This window comes from Phaenicophaeus curvirostris, chromosome 2 (assembly GCF_032191515.1).
Source record: "Phaenicophaeus curvirostris isolate KB17595 chromosome 2, BPBGC_Pcur_1.0, whole genome shotgun sequence".
In the NCBI taxonomy this organism is placed as follows: Eukaryota; Metazoa; Chordata; class Aves; order Cuculiformes; family Cuculidae; genus Phaenicophaeus; species Phaenicophaeus curvirostris.
Genome location: NC_091393.1, coordinates 8,425,910 through 8,449,313, shown reverse-complemented (window position 1 = coordinate 8,449,313; position 23,404 = coordinate 8,425,910). Strand labels below are relative to the sequence as shown.

Below are 23,404 nucleotides of genomic sequence, written 5' to 3'. Positions count from 1 at the left end.
TGATACCTTTTGGTGCTGTGTCATTTCCAGCACTGCTCTCACCTTCCCCAGAATAGAATGATATACAGCTGATAGGATTGAGCAAGAGCATTTATGTGCCAGTACTGCCTGCATAAAGAGGGTGAGGAAATGCCAGCCTTCTCAGGGGTGACTGCTTTCCTGAAGAGCAAGCACAGCTCAAATCCTTCCCGCATTTGGTGCTGGAGGACCTCGCGTTCAGAGGCGGCAGGGCAGAAGCTGTTATACCCCAGCAGAGATGGGCATGAAGAGCATGCAATACTGAGCCCAGATTTCCAGCGGATCACTGTGGACATTTTATGGAGTTCAGATCATGTGAACAGGGCTACAATCTACAAATATAAAATTCTCCTTTTCTTCCTTTGATCATTACTAAAGTCTCACCAGGGTGCTTGGTGTGGTAACAAAAAATTGTGTGCACACACAAAAGCAACCTGGTCCAAAAGCTTTCCAAATACAGTGATGGTGTAACTTTCATTCTAAGGGGAGAAATCCAGAAACAGACATTCATTAATTCCTGTAACTATACATCCATCTGACAGATGGACAGGGGTTGCAAGCTGCGAACAGAATGACTTTCTCCCTTCCTTTAAATAAAAAACCCCAACCCATAGCGCAGACAATTACATACAAAAAAGCCTCATGAAAGCCTTGGCTTTAAGAAATTTAATACCAGGTGGGAAATAATTTGGTCAAATGACTACAACAATGTTGATTTCTTCCACTCTTTACAACAGCAAAGACATCTTTGAAGTCTCTCAGGAACACATATGACACCTGACCCTCTCTTTTCCTCTACCTCTGATCACAGTGGTTTGGGAAAAGAAAATCCTAGTCATAGTATAACACATGTTACTGAAAGAGAACATCTAGAGAAGTCTTTATTACCACCTCACCATTCAACCAAGGGGTAGAAAGCACAGTGACAAGAAATGACCATGAATTTTCCCACCCCTTTAGCTACACAATTCCTCTTCAGAAAACTAGTTTCAGAAATAGACTGTCACCTTACTAAATAATTTAGATTAAAATGGTACCTGAGAACTAAGCTGAGAGTGCGAGAACAGATGATGCAAACAGTCTGAGCCCCCGAGGCTGGAATTGACTTGAGACCTTCTGGGCTTGCTGTGAAGAGCAGCTTATAGAGTGCAATGTTGGTCTGCTCTACAGAACTGCTTGGAGGAGGTCCAGCACAACAGTCCTGACGGCAGCTCCCACTAGGGTCACTACACATGACCGGCTGAAGACAGAGGTAAGAACGTGATGAAACGCTTGCCTTGAACAATTTAGCTGCCTGTGCCCTCTGAACAGAGGTTTTCAATTGGAAAGTTCATGTATAATAGTGAAATAAATCCCATAAGGGAAGAATTAGGCTCTTCTTTGAAAATGAAGCAAAACTAAACCAAGCTTGAGGTAGCTCTTACTGGGTGTTTTTCTCAGTTTTCCAATGGCAAGATATATTGAAGACAGGGAAAGAAGAAAATTAATTATTGATTTAAAGGTTTCTACTGCTACTGAAAGCAACTCTTTCTGCTTTCTGAATACTATGCACCTACAAGTTTCTTTTTAGGCCCCAATGCCTGTGTGTGTCACGGCTACCTCTTCATTCTTCACTTCCATGGGCAATGGTATAGATATAGACAATGGTGGTGAGGCACCGGAACAGGTTACCCAGGGAAGCTGTGGATGCTCCCTTCCTGAAAGTGTTCAAGGCCAGGTTGGATGGGGTCTCAAGCAGCCTTGTCTAGTGGGTCGTGTCCCTGCCCATGGCAGAGGGGTTGAAACTGGATGATCTTTAAGGTCCCTTCCAACCCAAACCATTCCATGATGCTATGATTAGATATTATTTGTCCTCAATGGCTACTGCTTATATAAATCGGGATAAAGTGACAAGAATAGATGGCTCTTCCAAAAGGCAGACAACTCTTATCTTTTGTGCCTTGTATTTGACAAATTAATTCAGACGTTTAAAACATAGCCCTGGTTTGATGTATCCAGTCTCCTGAAAACTAACAAGTTCAAGGAATAGACAGAAACTACTTGATTTGGCTTTATGTCCAGAAAAAAATGCCATATGCAGAAAGTGATCCATGGGGGAACATGGGAATCTGCAGTCATATAAAAATAAGGTTAAAAAAATAATTCAACAGGCAGATGGAATGGCTGGAGACCTATCCACATCAAGTCTAGCTTCCTCCTCCAGAAGCAGAAATGAGCGCTAGTCCTCTGTGGAAAGCAGAAGGGAAGTTGTCACGATTTGTCTTTCCCCAGCTTTTTCCTGTCTTGAAAGGTTACTGGCTCCAACCCCGTCCTTTGAAAGAAACAGGAAATAACTTGAGCTTATTCTGTTTTTACTTGACCGAGAGCCCCTGACAGGGAAATTTTCTCTGAAGGCTGCCTGTGAGTCTGGGAAAAAAGGTGGCTAGGCATGTCGTACTACTGCTGTGTGGCCAGAGGTGGAAAGATACTATGCTTTCAGAGCTGTTTAAGCTTCTTTCTTACTAGCTGCAGGGCCTTGAAACAGAGGACCACAGGTCTGAATTTCAAAGGTAAGCAAAATTCCAACACATTTCCCACAAGCAAAAGCTTTACACAGCTGAAAATGTAGCTTCAGCCTCCTAGTTGACAGTCTGATGAAAATCCCAGACCACTTAATCAAAAGCTTTTTTTCCTGAAACTGAGAACTGTATGGGTAAAGTTTGCACAGATATATTTTTTTCTTCAAATCTGCTTCTTTTTACCTTGAAACACTACCATAGACTGCACACCCACCCATTCCAGGAATATGAAGAGCTACATACACAGACTAGGGAATTTGGTCCTACCACAATTCAAAGCAAGCAAATTTCAAGTATAATGCTAACAAGCATTTGGGGCACAATACACTGCGTGCCAACACCTCTTGAAACTATTAGCACTGTTAACTCCTTTTGGACCAATTAATTTATTAGGATGGTCTCCCTTCTATTCTACTACCCCCCTAAACTCACTTCTGCCCTGGCTTCAGGAAGTACATCTGACACTGTGGGAGCTGAAGGAGGCAGAGAATACAACGCTGCCACTGAGTCCATCCTGGGTCACACCTGCCAAATCTTTCTGCAGTCCTTACATTAAGCCTGTACACTTCCATTTCTCCTTGTCTTCAACAGCTCTGTCACTTAGGCAAAAATTCCTAATTAAGCATCCTCAAAGTGCTGCAGTCTCCTGGTGAGGGACTGGAAGTCTGTAGCAATTCACAGACTTTTTCTGATCTGCTTTGTGCTTTCAAGTCTACTTTCCTCTTGGATGTGGTACTGTCAGCAGCTGTTATGGATGGCAGGGCACAGGACCTCAAAGGTGATGCAGGACGAGCAGGTAGAGGAGACATAGTAAAGCCCATCAGTCACCCAGGACCAATCAGCCAGATAAGGCAGTAAGTGACTCCTTCCTACTCCAATCATCTAGAGAAATGCTGCAACTAGTCTGAAAATCCCCCCAGTGCCTCCTGCCTGCTTAAAAGACACAAAGGAAGAAAATGAGACTGAAACTCTGGCTGCAGAATGATAAGCTGGAAGCTCTGGGTTCAGATACACAGGCTGCTCTGGGACCAGCAGCTGTGCCAGCTGTGGGTCAATCTGTTCACCTCTACGTGAGGTAATGTGAACCAGAGCATTTAGAGAGAGGTAAACAGAGCTGAGTGGTTCACACAAGGTGATTTAATCATCACTGACTTGATGCACAGACCTGTGCTCTAATTCCCATCTGATGCATCAACTTCCAGCCCAGCATTCGCAGAGAGGTGATGACAGTATTTTATTTGTTCACAAGTCTACTGCTGAAGGTTTTATGTTACCATTATTTAACTTCAGAGCCGATACCTCTCAATTCCAGCTGTTTGGTGGCACCTGTTTATGCTTTAGTTCTACTGAAAGTGCTAGAACCGTGATTCTCCGCTGTTCCCAGCCCAGCTAGGGCTACTTAACTGTGGACCCCCAGCTAGCAGCAGGCCCTGCGTTATGGCAAGAAATTCCCAGCGATGTTTCAATTACAAATTAACCTTCTCTTCTCCACACTGACTCTTAAGAGCAAACTTAAGCAAACAAAAAATCAAATCCCCAAATACAAAGCAAACAAAATATATTTCAACCACTTCTGTGTGTGGGAAACAAGACAAGTTACACTTAACTGCATGCTTTGATGCCGTCTGCTCTTGTAAGGTCAAATTAAGCAAAGTGAAGGACAGAAGGGTTTATTAGCAAATCTGACTATGTTACCTTAGGATCTTGAATTCCACTCAAGTACATCTGTACCTAGCATCAAACTTCTTCAAGGGGTGTCTAAAGCTCCTCCCTCTCCAAGGCTGTTTGCCTTACAGTTATGAAACGATGTGCAGCCACACACATCACTGAGCAGTTTGTTGCTAAAGACGCATGCCAAATCTTTCAGTTGATTTTCATCTGGCTTCTAAACAACTGCCAGTGGCTCTCATGATATCCTTCCCCAGTAAATAAAACATGCTTCCTAGAGATATGCCCAATACTTGGTTTTCATTTAAGTCTTCAAACAACCACTCCAGCCTCCTCTCAAGCTCTTTCAGAGAAATTAAATCTCATTTTTAAAAAACACCAAGCCTGGGCTAGATGGATCTGCAGTTTGACCATGCACAGCTGTTCCTGTTTTTTTTATTATTATAGTACAGTAAATGAGTGCCCAAGGACATAGCTTTCTGTAGTGTTAGGCTACACTGGGACTCAGAGGTGTTTGCTGGCAGTCTCTGTCCAGAGAGATCTGGACAGATGCAAATTCAGCGCTGCTCAGAAGTCCTGGAATAAAGCACCTATTTCTCTCTTCAGAGCCTGCATGGAACTCGTAACAGAAAGTGCATCTACTTGTTTCTCTCAAAACACCACAGCCTGACCATAAAATTTACAAAGACCATCTCATTCCCAAATCCTAGTATGATTCATTTGCTTTCTGCTCACCTAAAACCCATATTTCACTTCCAGATTGAACCATACTTCCTAGCCTTAATGTTTGTTGACTGCTGAAATGCATCATTTGAATACATGCCATATTCCACCCCGTTAACATGCTCAATTTCACTGGTAGCTGAGAAAAACAGTTGGTCTGACATTATTCATTGGGGAATCCTAGCAGAAAGTGCTGTATGGAGATAAAACCTTATCTTTTTTGGGAACGCTAACGAAACAAAGCTTAGCACTGGGATCAGAAAGTACCTTACAGTTTGTGGTTTCAGATGTGGTGAAGCTGAGGGGTGTCTTATCTGGGCCTTATCTGTCTGTTTATTCAAATGGCAAATGTTCAGCCTGTATTTCTGGACTCTTAAAAAAGCACATACTTAGTTTGCCGGCATTGAAGAAAATCAAAGGTTTTTCAGAGGGAGAAAAAGCAAAGGTAAGATAATCAAAGGTGGAGGGGGAGGACAGGGGAAGCTCTTTCAGTCTGCAGGGCCACAGTGCTCACATTGATGAGGTGCAGATGTGGCTCGGCCAGCTCATTTCCATTCACGCCAACACATATATTTTAGTACAACAGAAGAAATCCCAAATTAAAAAAAAAACAAAACAGCACCAACAAAAATACACTTCCTGTTAGACATGCCTATTGCTTCTGCTCCTGCTCTTAGCATAGTTTACCTCTAGGACTTACTCTTCAGGACAACTTTTACATTTTAGATTATGTTTGTCATGTTTGAATGAGAAAGTTTCCACACTGCCAACTGCCTTTTCAACAGCAAGTGCAGTCACAGTCAATCAGGCAGATTTAGCACTAGCAGCAGGCTGAAGTCTAACAAAGGCAACAAAATTGAGTCCACTTATTGTGGTGGCGAATTTTGTTCTGTGCATTCATCTCCATATCCCCTTCACGTTTTTATATACTTAGTCCAACAAATACATAAATAGTACAACTACTGCCTAAGAGAGGGTAAAGGAATTATTGCAAGATTTTCTCCCCTTTACAGGCATATACGGACAGCTTTTATTTTGCTTTATTGAGCTTAGCTTTCCCCACAACACAACAGAGATATATTTCACTTTTCTCCACTGGAAAAGAACAGAGAATTACCAATAGTAAGACAGCTATCATCAGAAAATAATGGAAGTTACATCACGTGGAATGAAAAGTATGTGGCTAGTTTCCTCATTGTACTTGAGGCGTGAAAAATCAGGCAGTACCAGAAGCTTTTGCAGTGAGACATGGATGGAATTTCACATCCCATCTTGATGGTCTCATTTCTGTTTTATTGCTTACCTGCTAGAAACAAAATACGTCACCTGTATCTTGTACTGCACTACACATAAAACAATGTGCATTTCTGTCTCACGGTTTCTCCTGAACTAGTAGCATGTCACGTAAGACCTCAAAAAGTACCTAAAAGCTCAATTTTACTCTCACTACAGATCTGCATCCTTCTGTGCAGCCAGTGTCAGCACTGTGAATCAGCATGAAATGTAACACATTCCCTACGAGGAATTTAGGAAACCAAAGACCCAGCTTCCATCCATACAGCCTCACTGAAGTGGCATTGCTGAGGTGAGGCTGAAGCATAAATGAGTTTGAAACCTGACTTTATTTGAAGCCTAATAGATACAACTTCTTGCCACTAAAAAAAACCTCTGTGTGTGAAGTGGGTGGTGGCTTTTGGGAAGGCTTTCAGGTCACTGCTGCCTCCTGAGCCAAGGCAGAATTAAATCTGGCCACTGCTGTGAGGAACATCAATGGCTGATACAGTCGTACAAAAAGAAAACCACATTAATGCTTCCTGTTCTCTAAGAACTAACTGTAGCTACTCCTAATACATCTCTGGGGTGCAAAAGAAAGAGGGCCTTTCGTTGTCCCCTACTGAGTAATAACATGCCTCCAGCTGGGAAACAAACTTCCAGCAGACATTTTCTTCTTGCTCTCCTTACTCCTCTTTCCCACATTTATCACCTCCCCACTCAAAGCGCCTGTGCAGAGCACTCCCAGCTCAGCCTCTGCGTTCCTTAAAGATATTATATTCATACATATACACACTACACAGAAAGTAAAGAGATGAAGAAAGAGAATATAGTTTATTTCTAGAGATAAAAAGGAATAGTAATTGCCTTTAGCCAGCAGTGTATGTAATAGCTGACCTTCTGTATGCTGCCTTTGATTTTCTCCTCATAGCAATCATCTCTCGTTGGCTAATTCCCAGCATTTTTCCCCCAGGCTGGCGGGTTGGCATGGATGGTTAGCAGCTGCCAATATTTCTCCTCCCTGTCAGCTACAAGCCATACTAATGTTAGATGCCTGGCTCAGTCCCACCCAGGGAGCTGCATGCCTTCGCTTTCCAACACACTCAGCTTTTGCCAGCCTTGAATCTGAATCAAGGTCCTGTCCTGCCTTTCTCCTTATAAAGATTAACCGGGTGAGGGAGTTAAGCCACGTCAGCTGAAGGAGCAGATGACAGATTTCACAGGGCTCGACCTCATGGGAAATGGCAGGTTTCGCAGCAGCCGTTGGGGAGCAGTAAAGCAGTAAGAACACAGAGGAATTCAGCCCTAGTTGTGTGCAAATATCTACTTTGAACATCATTCTCTTAACAGCAAAGAAAAGAGTTGTGCGGATAAACAAACAAAAATCTCCCCAAGCACATCCCACCCCTTCTTCCTACAAGAAAAATGCTGCTTCTTGCTGCCCCCTGGAAGATTTGGAAGCCATGGACAACTCTGTTTAATCTTTTTGGAAGGCAACATTTTCAACAGATAGTTCACTGAATGAAAAAAAGCCACCAGTAGCCACTCTTTGAAACAGATTAAAAAAATTTGAGGGTTGCAGGTAAAATTAACCAGTCTATTTGAGAAGCAAATTTGTTTTATAACATAAAGGATAGTATTAGATCAGCGCTACAGAGAGGTAGGTCTGCTGCTACAGAAAGCTAGGTCTGCTGCTTCAGATGATCTGCATTTAACTTCACTAGAGACAAAAGCATTTGGTGCTCTCATGATCAGAACGACCAGGTGCAGTTGTTTATACATATATATGCCCCAAAGTCAAAAAAAACCCAAGGAAGGTTGGGAATCTCATTTGTAAATCATAGGACCTTCATGCAACTGAGGGAGTTTATTTGTTGCTGCTGTTTCTGTCTTGTCACCATGTAACTGCAGCCTCAGCTCTCAGAAAACTGTGTGAATAAGGTGTTTGCACAGATGATGCTCCTCTGTCCAGTGCCCAGCTTTCAGCCTGCCCATATAGACTCCGTGTACTTCTAGTAGCAAAGCCAGGCAGGTAATAATAGTGAATAAAAAGCCTATTCAATGAAGCACTGGCTCCTTCTCAAGTAAAGTAGAGTACCACTACAGCATGAATGACTCAATCATCTACTCGAGAGCTATTACTTGCAGCGATGAAGCAATGTTAATTGGATAATGGCCTGCTGCCAGCTAATATTGGCATGACCTACAATACCCCTGGCTGACAGCCGTGTCTCTCTCTCTATCACACCTTTTTTTGTAAACTGGATGGGAAGTGGAAACCATTAAAAAAGCCTCATAAGTGCCATTTAACTTCTTAGCATGAATTAAAAGCTTAATTAAGTGCCTTGTTAAAGGAAGGAAGACCAGTTTTTGTGATTAAATAAAACAAAACAACGGTTAGGGGTATGGAGTGAATGACTAACTTTACAGCTTAAAACTCAGCTCTTGGAAAATATTAATTTCGAGTTGCATTTAACAGCAGCTGCTAGAGGAAAACTACACAATCGCCGAAAAATACCCTGGGTGAAAGTCAGGCAAGGTTCCTGTTGTTCACTAAAAGCTGCAACTGAAGAGAAAAGCTTAGAAGTTAAGAGCTAATGGGGTCCCTTTTTTATTAGCTGTAGGCAGCTGACACACTCCATTCCTTTAACTGCGCTCTGCTCTAAGGGCTGATACTTCACACACCATGGCCACATCTGAGCCCTCGTCATTATGTGGCTGTTTTTCCAAGTGCTTATCTACACACTAAAATACTTCTTGTTGCTTTAACAAAAGGTGTAGTACAAAATCAAATTATCGAGGCTAGTACCAAAGGGTTTATGCAAACTCTTCAATCAGTGCAGAATTAGCTCTGTACTGACTTAGTTTAAGTTGATTAGGAAAAGGTTTGAACTGAAGCACATTAAGTCATGCTTGAATTGACCTGAAATGTCTAACACAAGGTTTTGCAGCGGTTTTAAACCCTGTAAATTCAACTAGTCTTAATTCTGTGTGTGCACAATGTCTCCCTACTGAAATGACTGGCATATCATGAAGACTGCTCTCACTTGTGATTGGATAGAAGCAAGAAATAATGTAAAAAACATCTGCTCACTGTTTAGCTATACAACAGTTAACAATGTCTGGATGCCAGATTAACAAACAGACCCTGACATACTAGGAAGGGAAAAAAAGTCTGCAATTCAGACTTCAGAGGCAGATTTACTGCTTTAAATAATCAAAATAAGTTATTTTGATTTGATGTTAAGCTCCCTTACACCAATGTTACTTGAGTGTAAAAGCTTTACAAATAAATATTTATCTGGCTTAGACATCAAACCTTTGTAAAATGATAATAATAATAATAATAATAATGCACTTCTTCAGCAACTGCATACTTTAGCAGTTTTCAAACCATGCCAGAATTGAAAATGAAATGCTTCCAGGGTTGACTTAAAAACATCTGTTAATTAGGAGTGATCATCACCTTTAGCAAAGTTTTGAATGGTGAAGACTACTTAAAAACGATTTTCAGTCTCTGTTTTGCTGTAACAACTATGCGCCAACATAAATTGTCTCTAAGCCTGAAAAAAAATATTGGCTTAGGAAGCTAATTTTCAACTTTTGTTTGTAATTTTTCCACTGGAGGAATAACCCCCTACATGACGTACTAAGTTAGTTTTCACACATACCCTTAGAAATAACTCACGGGCTGCCAGAGCTGTGCTGACCGCAGACTAAAAACAATAGGCTTGGGAAGAACCATTAGCTTGTGAACTGACAACGACACTGCTAACTTCCTTAAATGCAATATAACTAAGATGTTTTTCCTCTGCTCTATCAGCTCTCAAAACCCAGGAACAGAGGGGACCAGCTGAGGGGAGACCTCACTGCTCTCTATAACTACCTGAAAGGAGGTTGTAGAGAGGAGGGTGCTGGCCTCTTCTCCCAAGTGACAGGGGACAGGACAAGAGGGAATGGCCTCAAGCTCCACCAGGGGAGATTTAGGCCGGACATTAGGAAAATATTTTTCACAGAAAGGGTCATTGGGCACTGGCAGAGGCTGCCCAGGGAGGTGGTTGAGTCACCTTCCCTGGAGGTGTTTAAGGGACAGGTGGACAAGGTGCTAAGGGGCATGGTTTAGTGATTGATGGGAATGGTTGGACTCGATGATCTGGTGGGTCTCTTCCAACCTGGTTATTCTATGATTCTATGATTCAGTTCCTTTCATGGAGAACTCCAACATCGTTCTTTGTTGGAGGCACTTCCCATACCTACACATAGGCAACTACCAAAGGCCCCAGCATACTCAAGTGGAGAAAAGCACCTTAACCCAGGAGTAACAGAGAAATACTGAAGTGCATTGGGCAGCTTTCTTCACCACAAGTGACTAGCATTTGTGAAAAAATTATTTAACTGACCACTTTGCATATATTCAAATAATATAGCCACCGAACAACTTAGATTCAATGCAGTTTACAGCAATTAATTTGCATGTGGAAAATAGCTGTATAACCAGCATCGGTAACTGTAGGTATCTTTTTTGGTAGACTCTTCTGTCTCTTCCTACCTGTGGACCCCTTGGGCATGCTTTGTCACCTCTCTGCTTCTGCCCTTGCTTTGCGATGCAAAAACTATGGAACACTGACTGACTTGACTCTTCCACTGGAAATTATCAGTGGACACTGCAGAATCACAGCGCGCATCCTAGCACATCCTCTGTGATATTGCTAAACTCCTCTGCAAAATGTCTGGGCTGAAATTTCTTCATGAGTAAGTGTCAAGACTCATGAAGTCACACCCAGTGAACTACATCTAATGCTCTCCAACTTATGCCATGACAACACCATGATGCTGCTGAAGTCTTTGCAGAGTTAAAGCAGAGGAGAAAAAAAGGTGTGTGACACTTCAGGACCTGTCATCATTTAAAAACACACTGTGCTTCTTCATGGTCATTAAGCAAATGATGGGGAAAACCCCTCTGTATGCCAGAGTATCTTCCCACTGAGCACCTGCCAGCCCATGCCTTGGAGACACCACCGCCCCTTGGTCTGCCTGTCCCCCTCAGAGACACCAGGTAGGCAGTGCTGAGGTGGCAGGTGACAGCAGCCCTGGCCAGCAGGCACACGTCTACTCCCTGTGGGCAGCAAAGCAACTGGTGTGCCCTACGGTAGCTGCACTGTCAGGTCATATGGCTGTGAGGAAATTACAGTGGGTGTGGAAGCCAGCCAGTGAGATTTTGTGGTAAAATAAAGTAAAAGTTCCAGTGAGGTATGTATTTTCTACGTCCCTTGGTTTCCTGCTGTGAGAACCATGCTGCATGAGAAAAACCCTACTGTTTGTCAGACTGTGTTCATGGTTTGTTGGTGGAAAACACACTGCCTGAAGTAGTTAAATCCCAAACTCATTATGACAGGAGGCAAGAGGAAGCAAGGTTTAATGAGGTGTGGGAGAGGGGAAAAAGGAGGACAAGGATTTGAGCTGCTGGAGAGGAGTGGAGAGGAGTGGATAGCAGTGAGCCTCCCGATAATGTAACAGCTCAAATGATTTTTCAACCACAACCTCTGTCTTGCAGTCAAACCACCCTTATCAAATTTCCCGTCTAGAAGAGCAGAAGAATATCAGGGTCCTGATAATGCCCTGAAAGAACCTATGGTAATTAAGTGTGTATGACTCCCTCAGCAGCTGTGGCGAAGGCAAGCTGAAGCATCCTAAAGCTTTGTCACTATAACTGTTAGGACTTACTGCTGGTGAGGAAGGTCAGTGTGAACATGTCCACCCTTCAGTGATTTGTAACCCATCCAACACAAAAACCACATCTGGAGCTGAGCTGGGGCAGGCACTGACACCCATGTCATGCTCCCCTTGGACACCTTAGTGGACTGCAGAGTCCTTCCTCACCGAGTGGGTGGAGGGGGCTCACGTTTACAGCAGGGGCACAGCCACATACCATACCTCTTCTGGCAGGTTGACCACCAGGTCATTTTCCGTCTGCCCGACCAAGGCCTGCAAGAAGTACTCGCTGCAAGCAGCCAGCACAGCCCGGTGGGCACGGAACTCCTTTCCCTCCACGATCAGCGTCACGTCACAGAGAATGTCCTGCTTCCGCTGGTCATTTAAGCAGAGGAGAATATTGGTACAGTGCACCGTTGACTCATACACATACATGGGGGAGTCACTCTTCTCATCCACAGACATGCCGTTCACACCCTGCAGAAGAGAAGGGAGGAAGAAAACACAGACAAGATGGTGAGGAGCAATGCGGCCACTCGGCAAATTTGGCATGGTGGGATGCTGCCCTGTTTCTGGATACCCTGGGACTGTAGCCAAGCAGAACATTAATTCTTAAATCTGACCAAAGTGCTCAGGAAGGAGATTGGAAAGGGCGTCTGTTGCCACCGGCATTTACCCTGTCACGCTTTGATTACCTAACCGCCCCTTGACTTCCCCCCTAAAAACCAAAATAAAACTTAGATGGACTGCACAGTGCTTTCCTTCAACCACCTACTCAGCATGGGCAATTTTAAATTTAGTAGAGGCAATAACATGGGGACATGGGAAATTTTAGAAGATTTTAGCCAAAAAAGCAAGAGTGACTGTTGGGTCTTCTAATAGTGAAAAACAGGCTTTGTGCTTTCGTCTGTTATTTTCAGATTAAGGAAAATAAACATCAAAACCCCAGTGTGTTCTCCAGCAGACAGGCAGTGCTGCACGTTTATACTGATCATCTCCGCTCAAGTGAAAGACAAGGTTGAACTGTACCTGACGAAGACAAGCCACTAACTACAGTGACCTCATCTCTCAACCAGAGTTAGAGCTATTTTCAGCCTTAAGGGGGAGAGAAAGATATTTAGTGGCTTAGAAGAAATTAACTTCCAGGCATGGCTAAAGAAACACACCTTCACCAGCACTTTAATGTCATTTACAGGAAAGAGAAATTTCTGAATTCCAGACCCACAGACCCAAGAAAATCCCCAAACTCATGTGGAGGTCTAGGTGGCAGGGCAGCATGTGGGTGCTGGGGGGACTCCTGCCTGCAAATAAGTCTCCCCTCCTGACAGCAGAGCAGAGGTTGGAAGGATGTAAGACACCTGTTACAACTACCTGAGATAGAAAGTTCCCTGACTACTGTTCTGCAATTTCTGCAACCACCATTGCCTTTAAACACACCAATTGGGACTTGGAGTGATGGTGGGTCAGCTTCCCCCAATAACCAACACTACAAGACCCCCTCTTTGTACTTGGGCATATTGAAGTAATTCTTCTCTTGCTCAAAGCTTCCTGCCTAGCATCAGATTGAATCCTCTTTGCATTATGTTGACATTTTAATTTCTCTGTGTAGAAAACTGTAAAAGACTGTGCTGAATGCACTATGTACCCCAAACCAAAATAAACACACTTGTTTCAAGGCTTACATGGGAAAAAAGATTGTTTCTATGTATTCTATCTGCTTCTGAAAGGAAAGCCATGCAAACACGTCAACTTTAAGGAATTCTTTTTCCAAACAACAACCGTCTTGTAAGACATAAGATTCAGAGGCATACAGCGTATTTTGATACAATACTGCTGCATTGCAAATACCTGACCACTGCAGAAAGTCAAAATAAAATTCCTCCTCTGCTACTTTTTAATGTAGTTCTTTGCAGCATTTTCCTTTGCTAGCATAATATGCAGGTACACATGTAGACACAACATGACTTCAAACTAATTCTCTTGCCATGCATTCAAATAAGGTACCATTTTCCTACAGTGTCATTGAAAAAATACTAATAATCTGGACAAAAGTGCTCTTAAGAAGACCAATTTGTTACTCGTACAAGTATGTACTTGTAACTATTTACCAAAATTCTCAAAAATAAATTCATCTTCCCACCTTTCTAAGAGTACTTTTAAGCTAGTGGCTGTGATGATTCTCTACAAAATAGGTGGTTATGTCAACATTACAAAAATATAATATTACTGGAATTCTTATTGGGATGCCTAAAGCTTCTCTTTTACTGGCATTTGCAGTGTTTACTGCTGACTCATGCTACACTTCTGAGTACCCAGCCAAAATGCTTACACGGAGAGAAAAAAACCCAATCAATCTAATATTCATTAGCCTGTCACCAACTTCATATCTAGAGATAAGATACAAACCTGCTTATTGATCTGCATCTGCATAAGAGAGAGACACTGGATTTTTGTGTGCTACCAGCAGGATTCCTTAAACAGGAGAAAATTCATTCTATTTTTTTTTTCTCATGAATTAAGACTAATGATAAGAATTGACAACAATCATTTTATTAGCATTACGCTAAGGTAAAAGAGAAATTGATACTTAGCTCATCCCACTCATAGTTTTCTGTGTAACTGAACTCTGATGCTAACGATACTGTTATAATGATGTTCTAAGTGGTCACTCTTGCATGCTATGAAATGCAAGAGTTTACAAGAACAGCCTAGTGGGAAAACTTGAGAGTTGCAAATGACAATGCAAAGGGGAAAGCGTTCTTATTTTTTTTTTTTTTTTTCCAGGCACATCTTATGCTTGTAATGTCTCAGATGATGAAAAAATGTACAAGAAACCTGAAACCTGGCAGGTAATGAACTGAACATCAATTATACTTTCAGTGCCTTTAAAAAAAAAAACCCCAAAAACCACTGTCTGCTTGAAATTGCAATCCTTCTTTTACAGTAATAGTGTAATTTGTGTGAATCAAACCCTGAATTACTTGGTTGCTAATTAGTAATTTCCCACTTTTTAACAACAGCTCTCATCAAGTGCATTTTTTTAGAAAAAATCATTACATGCCCTGTGAAGCGCTGAAAATACCACGGTGTATTTCCCCACTGGTGAGTGAGCCTGCCTTCTATGCTAGGAAACCTGACTGATGTGGCACTGACATGCTGGGGCTGTAAATTGCACCCTCCACTCCTGGAAAGGACCACCACCCAGCTGCTTATATATCACCATGGTTTCCCAAGGCTACTGTCGTGACTCCAGGGGCTTCCTGAAAGCAGATTCACACCATACCCCTTCCTGCAGCTGCTGAGAGTCCATGAGGATGCCTTGGCCAGTGGCTGCAATCTCAGCCTGACACAGATTTCCCCTGGCCACCTCCCTCGCTGCTCCGGGAAACACCCCAAGCCCTGCATTGTGCACAGGGAAGCCAGGGCTGGGCTACAGCTCAGGACCACCTATTTATCAGCTTTTAATGTTTCAAGTCAAGTGATTTATGGTCTTCCCTTTTCCATGCTCTGCCATTGCCTGAATGACCTCCAGGCGCGAGGTGTTTCCTCTCCAAGAGAGCTTTATCCTGCAGGACAGGAGCAAGATGGTGAAACCCTTCACTGGGAATTATATTGTTTATTTTCACACGAAAAGGGTTTAGGGTGCAAAAAGAAGATGCTGCCATAGGGCTTTGGCATGTAGTAGCAAGAAAATGCACAAAATTTGACATTTTTTCTTTTTCCTCTCCTTCGAAGAGAAAAGCAGGGATAGGGTATTAACTCCGACGCGAGTCAGGCTGGAAGTCTCTTATACAGTGTTAATTCTAACCGCGTAATTTTTTTCTGAATTCAGTATTATGCTGAGTCTGCAGAAACTTCTTCATGGAAATCATTGTTACACACTTGGTATTTCTTTAAACTGAAGACAGAATGTCTTAGCAAGCCTTTCCCTGGCTCAAAAGAACATGCTGTGCATTTGTTTGCATATAGGTCACCATACTGCCAGAAAAAGCCTCTTTGAAACAAAAGTTTCCAGAAACTGGCAAGAACTATTGTGGGCAAGGAAAGCACCATTGAAACCTTGCCAAAAAAATGCTGCTGGTAAAGGCCAGCAACTGCAGTGAAACGTACTGGAACGGTGCTTACATGATCCTTCCACAGCGACTCCTGGGAGATCCCAGTGAACTCTTCTGCATGGGTAGCATGGAGGTTACATGCAAAACCTCAGCAGACCAAAAATGTTGCTCATGGAACATCCTAATCACTTTGGTTCACAGCATGATGTCTCTACTGGCTGGCACTTGCCCAGAACTCTCCAGGAACTTAAGAACAAATTGCCTGAGCCACTACCAAGAACACATTACCTATCACAAAAACACCAGCTTCTGGCTCACAAGAACAGAAGGAAGGCAAAGTGGTGTCTGTTTTTAAAGGGAAACATTAGGGGAGAGAAACTCTTATCATGGCAGACCAGAAAGTCCTGCATCAGAACTGGGTTAATTACATGAAAGGTAAATCTCAATTGTGGCAGAGCTACAGAACACTTAACCAGGCAAATTATCATTGTGATAAAGCAGCATGGCTTCACCAAGGGGAAGTCATGTCTCTGATGGGCTCTATTATAATTCCTGAAGTGTGTCAAATTAGCAGTGAGGAATACTGGTACGTGTAATTAGTATTGACTTTCAGAAATCCTTTGACAAAACCTTTACAAAAGGCTGCTAAAGAAGCTCAGCTGTCTTAAGGTGAGAAGTTACACCAGACTGGAAATTACGGAGGCCAAACTGCATTCAACAGAGAAGGGACGCAGGAGCGATTTTCAGCAAGTTAACAGTGGAATTCCTCCAGAAACAAACCAGCAGCAGTACTGGCTCACATCTGCCTATGGTCACATCACGCAAGACACCTTGGCTCATCAGATCTCTGAAGGTAAAGTAGGGTTGAACACACTCAGTACTTGGATGGGAGGCTGCTCGAGCGTACCAGGGTACTAACAACATCCTGCCACTCCTACAGTGAGGTCATTGAAGGCGAAGACAGACACTGAAGCAATCTGAAACAATGGAGGTTTAGACTGGACACAAGGAAAAACTGAGGAACAGGTTCCTTGGAGAGGTTGTATCATCTCTACATTTGGAGGTTTTCAAGACCAGACTGGATATAGTGCTGAGCAACCTGTTCTGATCTAAAGGCTGACCCGCTTTGAGCAAGAGGTTGTGCAAGGAACCTCTTAAGGGCCTTTCCAACAAGAATTATCAGATGATCATACATCGATTAGTGACCCCAAAGTCCACACATCACGACTTAAACTGATGAAATCAGATCAAATATCAAAGGCAATAGAGACTGTTGGGAATTTCATAAAGAAAAAGAATTAGTCACTAACAAGATGACACACCAAATCCAGGGCCCTCATTACAAACAAGTGGCAATCAGAGGAAAAAATGTAATTTTATAGAATGGCTGAGGTTGAGGGGAACTCTAGAGGTTGACTAATTCAACCTCCCTACTCAAAGGACGGCCTGGGGACAGCTGCTTAGGAGCTGTCCAGTCAGGTTTTAAGTATCTTCAAGGATGGAGACCCTACAACATCTCTGGGCAACCTGCTGCAGTTTGACCACCATCAGAGTAAAACAGGAACTCATTGACCTGGAATCTCAATCTGAATTTGGAATCTCTCATGAAAACCTCAGACTGGAGATAGACAGGCTGTCATCACCTAGAGACAGATTTTAGAGAGAGAAAAATATTTAAATAAGGAGATGTATTTTCTAGTTAATTCTGGTGTCTGCATGCAATTATTGATGTTGAAACAGGGAGAAAAGAAATCCTCAGTAGAACAATGGAAAAAGTTTATCGGCAAGGAAAGAGAAAAAGCCCTCCTCAGTGTGTATGATCAATTCAATAAACACTATACAAATAATTCAGAATTAAAAGGTCAAAGCAGCACCTCTATTTATTGTTCCTAGTGCTACATGTAATAGAAGCGAGACAAACGCAGGATTTGTAAAAAGAAGAGCTGTGATTCCTGACCATAGGACTGAACTGAAATGGTACCCCATACTCATAGGAAGGTGCTTGTTTTGCTTTTCCTGAGAGATTTCACAGTCAGTGCAACAAACCATACGTAAAACTAACCACTGCTGCATGTTACCGGGGCAAAGAACTACCCTATTTGTAAAAGTATTAGTCACTTGTAATAATAACATCCAGGACCACATTACTCAGGGTACAAGTTTACATGGGATGAATATTGACATGATCCAGAATGCTGGATAACAACAAACTGCCTGGGCAGAGAAACGCATGTGCATTATCTGTCTTTCCTGACCTACTAACCACAGTCTCAGAAAGAAATTGTTTGATGGATGTCAATGCAGATGAAACCCCAAATCTATCACTTTGTCAGAGCAATGGGCATGCTGCTTCTCTCAAGTAGGCACTGAAGTCGCATGGGACCAAGCTGGTGAGGGCCAGCAGCAGATAATGTCTGTCCAAAGACTACATATGTCCCAGGCACCAGGGGCTCCAGTTTCCCACTGGCTCCAGTGGAGTGGTAGGTTTAGGACATGAGAAGCCATCAGATGTTAAGCCCAAAAGAGAAAAGGTGCTCAGACTGCAGTGGATGTGTCTTTACAGATTCTCCACGGCAAAACACCAGCAACGAAGGGGACAGAGGAAAAAGGAGCCTAAAGGCATTGTCTCATCCCATGAAACAAAAGCTTGCTTGTATCTCAGGAAGTATAAGCAGGACACCAGATCTACAACAGTGCGCAGAGGACTCCCGAAAACGTCACAGTGATGCCTGAAAAAGTCTATCAGTATCTCCTCATCATGCCTGCAATGCTACATTTTAGTACGGAAACCAACAGGTAACACTGCATGATTTCTCAAATGAACTGCAGGTTTTGCTTGGAAGCATAAGCTGGAGCTTGCGTTATATCCTGCTGTATACAAGGTGACTCCCAGCATTCTCCTGATCATGTTAAGAGAGGATCAATAATGAACTGGGGTTATTTTTAGTTCCAGTTCACATTCTTCCAGTCAGTTCCACTAACAGTTAAAAAAAGACACTTAGGGATACCTTGAATTGTTCAGCTTGAATGCATCTAAGGCTTTATGGCCAGAGATAGGTGGAGAGTCTGCACCACAGATTTAGATCTAAACGCCTGACAGTATTTCTGTTTAATAGGATGCAAAGTGTGTGGAAAAAATACTCTTTTGTTCTGAGGTTTTCTACTATTCCCCCTGCCCTATACAATTTAGCAAAAGGTACTAAGAAAAAAATGTGGAGAACGATGCTAAAGTAATGAAAAAGCTGAGAGGCACCAGTACTTCTGACAAATGGCAGCAAAAGCAGATCAGACTTGACAGTTTTTAAGGATAAACATGCACTGTTTTTAAGTGGCAAGTGGGAGGAAAATAATTTTCCAGGCTTCCTTACCCATCTCCTAATACTTTTTTTTGTGAAAAGCCTTGTTCTGTGTAACAAACACTTTAGTTTTAAAGAAACTTATCAATAACTGATACTTAAAAGGTCTTAAAATGGCCATCCTTATAATTGGTTAGTACGATCTCTCAATTATAGCTATAACAACAAAGGATATGATTATATTGTCACTGCTTTCCTTTAAAAAGAAACTATTGAAAGGCCTAATGATTAATTCACCATTTTTGAGAGCTCAGTGTAATGACAGAAGACTATATACAAAGGTCTCTTCAGTGAGCCCATTATTCAATTAATAAATGCCGAATACCAAGCAGTCATAGTCATATGAAACTCCCAAGAACTGTGTGAATTTTTAACCAATTAATTATCAATTACAACATCATAAAACACCAGCACAAAAATAGAAATAATGAAATTTAATTATACATTATTCTTCTTAGTTGCTGCAAATACTCTACAAGACTGATTTTGATTAATAATTCATACAGCAATAAAGTATCAGGAAAGATAATTATACTGTGCCACAATTCTCACACTGATTTCTGTAATTACAGATTACAACAGTGTTAGCAATTTAAAAAGGTTAGGGAGCAGTAGTAATTTGCTATGTCATCCTCAGCAATATTAATGTCTTCTTCTCTGAGCACCCCAGATAATTGAAAATAGACTGGCAGGCCGTCAGGCTACATGGGCTTGTCTCCTGCCAAACATACTGTGGGTGCCAGGGCCATTAGCAAGAACATCTTCAGAAATGAGCTTTTCACACCGTTCAAGTAAACTCTGCTGTAAAGCAGAAGATACGTGGCAGAGTGGAAAAGATGCTGGGTGGCAGCTGTAGACACGCATCGCTGCTGATAGTGATGGAGGGTGCATCTGACCCTACCACCTCAAAGTAAACCCGTCATTTTGACTACCAGTGGGAAGGGGGATAGCTAAGAGAAACTCGAGACAGGACTTAACCATGGGTTCTCCACAGACACAGATCTAGTTGGGCACACAGCAGGGCCCTAGAGACATCTTGTAACTCTCCTAAAGGCAGGAATTCACATTGCTGAGGAGGTGTCGTGGCTCCAACATATCAAGTGTTCTCACAGCCCACACTGTGGACAGTGTGCAGAAGCATCAGTGCCTGGGCTGGCTGTAGAGCTGGGCCATGAGCCCTGTTTCTGTATGGCAAGCCTTAACGTGCTTTCGAAGTACAGGCAAGAATAATGGAAGTTCATTCCTCAGCCTAAACCAACAGGAATAGGGATGCGTCCTCCAGGCTGTGGAATGACTACTTTTTCAGAGCTTATATGTCATCACGGCACACAGGCTTCAATGTAGGAATGAAGTCCCATTGCAAAAGTCACTTACTGGACCTAGAACCTACTGCACAACTGGACAGAGACTAGGGAAAAAAAAAAAAGAAGGACTCTGATCCTGCAGACTTTTAAACAGAACAGCAGATTATAACTTCTGTCTGTAGCATTTTGGTAACTTGAGAATGATTTTGCTATTGGCAGATTGCGCACATGAACAGAAACGTACTATAGCTTCAACTCTGCAATGGATCTTGGGGTTTTGTTTTGTTTCTTTAAATCAGTGTCAGGATGCCCATAGCTCCCATGATGAATGTTTATTTAAACCCCGGGCATCTACTTTAAAGAAATTGTGATTCAGATTGTTCAGAGATTGGTACCATAGGAGGCAGGGATTCCCACAGGAGGCTGCTTTGAAGAGTCTAAATAGATTTATGTTCCGCATACAGATAAAACCTATTTCTTGACTTCAGAGTGTTGTGTTGTTATTATTTTCTGAGAGAGTAACCCAGCTGAACAAGGTAATTATAGCTTGCAGTCTTTAGGGACCTTAGTTAACATGCAAATAATGTTTACACATGGTACATGCATTGACATATACATTCTATACAGGCCTAGTAGGCAAAGTATACACATGCATCTTTTTATGACTCAGGAAATATTATGTAATTATACTACTAATTGTCCTACACCCAGTAAGTCAGACTTAGTTTAACGTGAACTTTCAACATCCTTTAAATATAAATGGTGATGCCTTCAGGAGAGAGGCACAGTAGACGGGGCGGAGGAAAACACAGATCAGGCAGAAAAACAGAAGGAACAACAGAACAACTGTCCTCTATCCTTATTTTTCAAAAGCCACTTAAATGACATATATGTACATGGAGAGTGAGAAACACAGAACTCTTTCCCGATAAAGTCTCTTCTCATGCTTTCACACTGCTCTTTACAGTAGTTGGCCTTGGTGAAGGGGACCGGAGCAAAGTCTGTTACTCAAAATAGCTTATTCAAAGCAGAATGGGGAATGCCCAACACTGAAACAGTGCCAGGAAACCACCAAACAAAACAAAGAACATATTCTGTTTTTCTGAAGTGGTCAATGGTTTCAGGACCTTGAGGAAAAGACATAACCTTTTTGGTTTATTTTTGGGTAAGCTGGATGGCCAGATTAAGGATTAGACAGGGGAAGATGAACTAGTGATTTGTTTTCATCTTGCCCTCCAGCTTGGTGAGCTCTCTGAAAAGGTTTAAGGTCTCCATATAAATGGAGGATTGAGATACTGGGGAGGACCCACCAGATCAGGCCCTGCCTCCCTTACTTTAAATTAGAATCTGGGGACTTCCGTTGAGGTTTGACATTGAGATACCATTTTCCTCCTTTTCCTAAACTTTAAAATAATTTATATGTACCTCCAGGGATGTATGTGCATGTATATATAATTTGCACTACTATGCCATCTGAGATGATGAAATTGTTGAAATATATAAATGGTTGGTCAAGCAATCAGGTATCCAGGCTACCTGCCTGTATGACAATACTTTTGGATAGTAAGAAGTATGTTTCTCTATTTGAAACCTCTTTTACTAATATGACCATGAGAACAAAGGCCAGACAATATCACCAGTGTTTGGAAGCTACTAATTATGAATAATGGTGCTGTTCTACTCCTTTTAGCTGCTTTTTCACATGAAAGATTATGCCATCTGACTAAAAGCTATTCATTTCCCTTCTGCTTTTTCTGAAGGAAGCCCAGTCTTTAAAAATTCCAATAGTGTTCAATGCTGAAGCTCTGTTTTTGATTTTTTTGGTTGCTATCAAATGAGGATTTTTAGTAACCTTTTTTTTTTTTTTTTTTCCCCAGAGAAGAACCAAACCCTTCTTTCTCAGAATTACTGGCTAATTTTCTCCTCAGTTCTTAAGCTGTACTTACTGCTTTTCCAGCCTGTCTGCAGAACTGGTGGAAGAAGTTCCATCTGCATCAAAGCGTATGGCCAAAAGCACTGCTGACTCAAATTGTAGAGGTTGCAAAACCAACAAAAGCCCATTTTCTGCTGTCATACTACATAGCTGCTATGGGAAAATCTGCTCTCTCCTTTTTTTTTTTTTTTTCTCCCTAAAATGCAAGCTTTTCATCTTTGCCACAAGTTAACAGCTGTTTAGAATATCCTTCATGTTTCCTTGGGACACAAACCGGCATGTCCTTTGGAACATGTCTGTTGTGATTAATGTGTGAAGAGCAACAACGCATCCAGTAGGTCACTGGGTTAAACTTGGGACAGAATTTCATAGGGTATAACTTTGCACCTTCTGCTCTTGGGAAAGAATACAGGTGTCACCTTTTCCTTAGAGACTGGGCCACTATCTGCTTGTGCAGTGCTTTCCACAATCAAATGGATACCAACAATAATGTTCTCCTTCGACAACATATGTGCTGAAGGAAAAAAAGTCTCCTTATGGTTAAATCATAGATTTTCACTAATCTAAAAAATAAATAAATAAATTCTAGTGACTACTACCTTAAGATCCACAGATTTACAGGTCTGAACCTTGGAAGGCCTATCAACACATGTGAAAAAACATTTTCACATCTTTTCCTAACCATCAAATGATCAGAAGGTCACTGAAATGACTATTTAGAAACTCTCAGAGCAAGTGCCAAGGGGATACCTGGATTATGTCAAGGGTTTCTGACAGTGTTTTTGATCCTGCAAGGAGGTGAGAA

The 23,404-nt window shown here is 42.1% G+C and overlaps 1 protein-coding gene across 4 annotated transcripts in view; it reads right to left on the bottom strand.

Annotated features, from left to right (window-relative positions):
• Window positions 1-23,404, bottom strand: part of BACH2 (BTB domain and CNC homolog 2) — a 196,213-nt gene that overhangs the window by 41,849 nt on the left and 130,960 nt on the right. For all 4 annotated transcript variants that reach the window (XM_069851245.1, XM_069851242.1, XM_069851244.1 and 1 more), the window contains one exon: window positions 12,174-12,428. In XM_069851245.1, coding sequence (XP_069707346.1) covers window positions 12,174-12,416 — 243 coding nt within the window. In that variant the 5' untranslated portion in view covers window positions 12,417-12,428. The remainder of the gene's footprint in view (window positions 1-12,173; window positions 12,429-23,404) is intronic.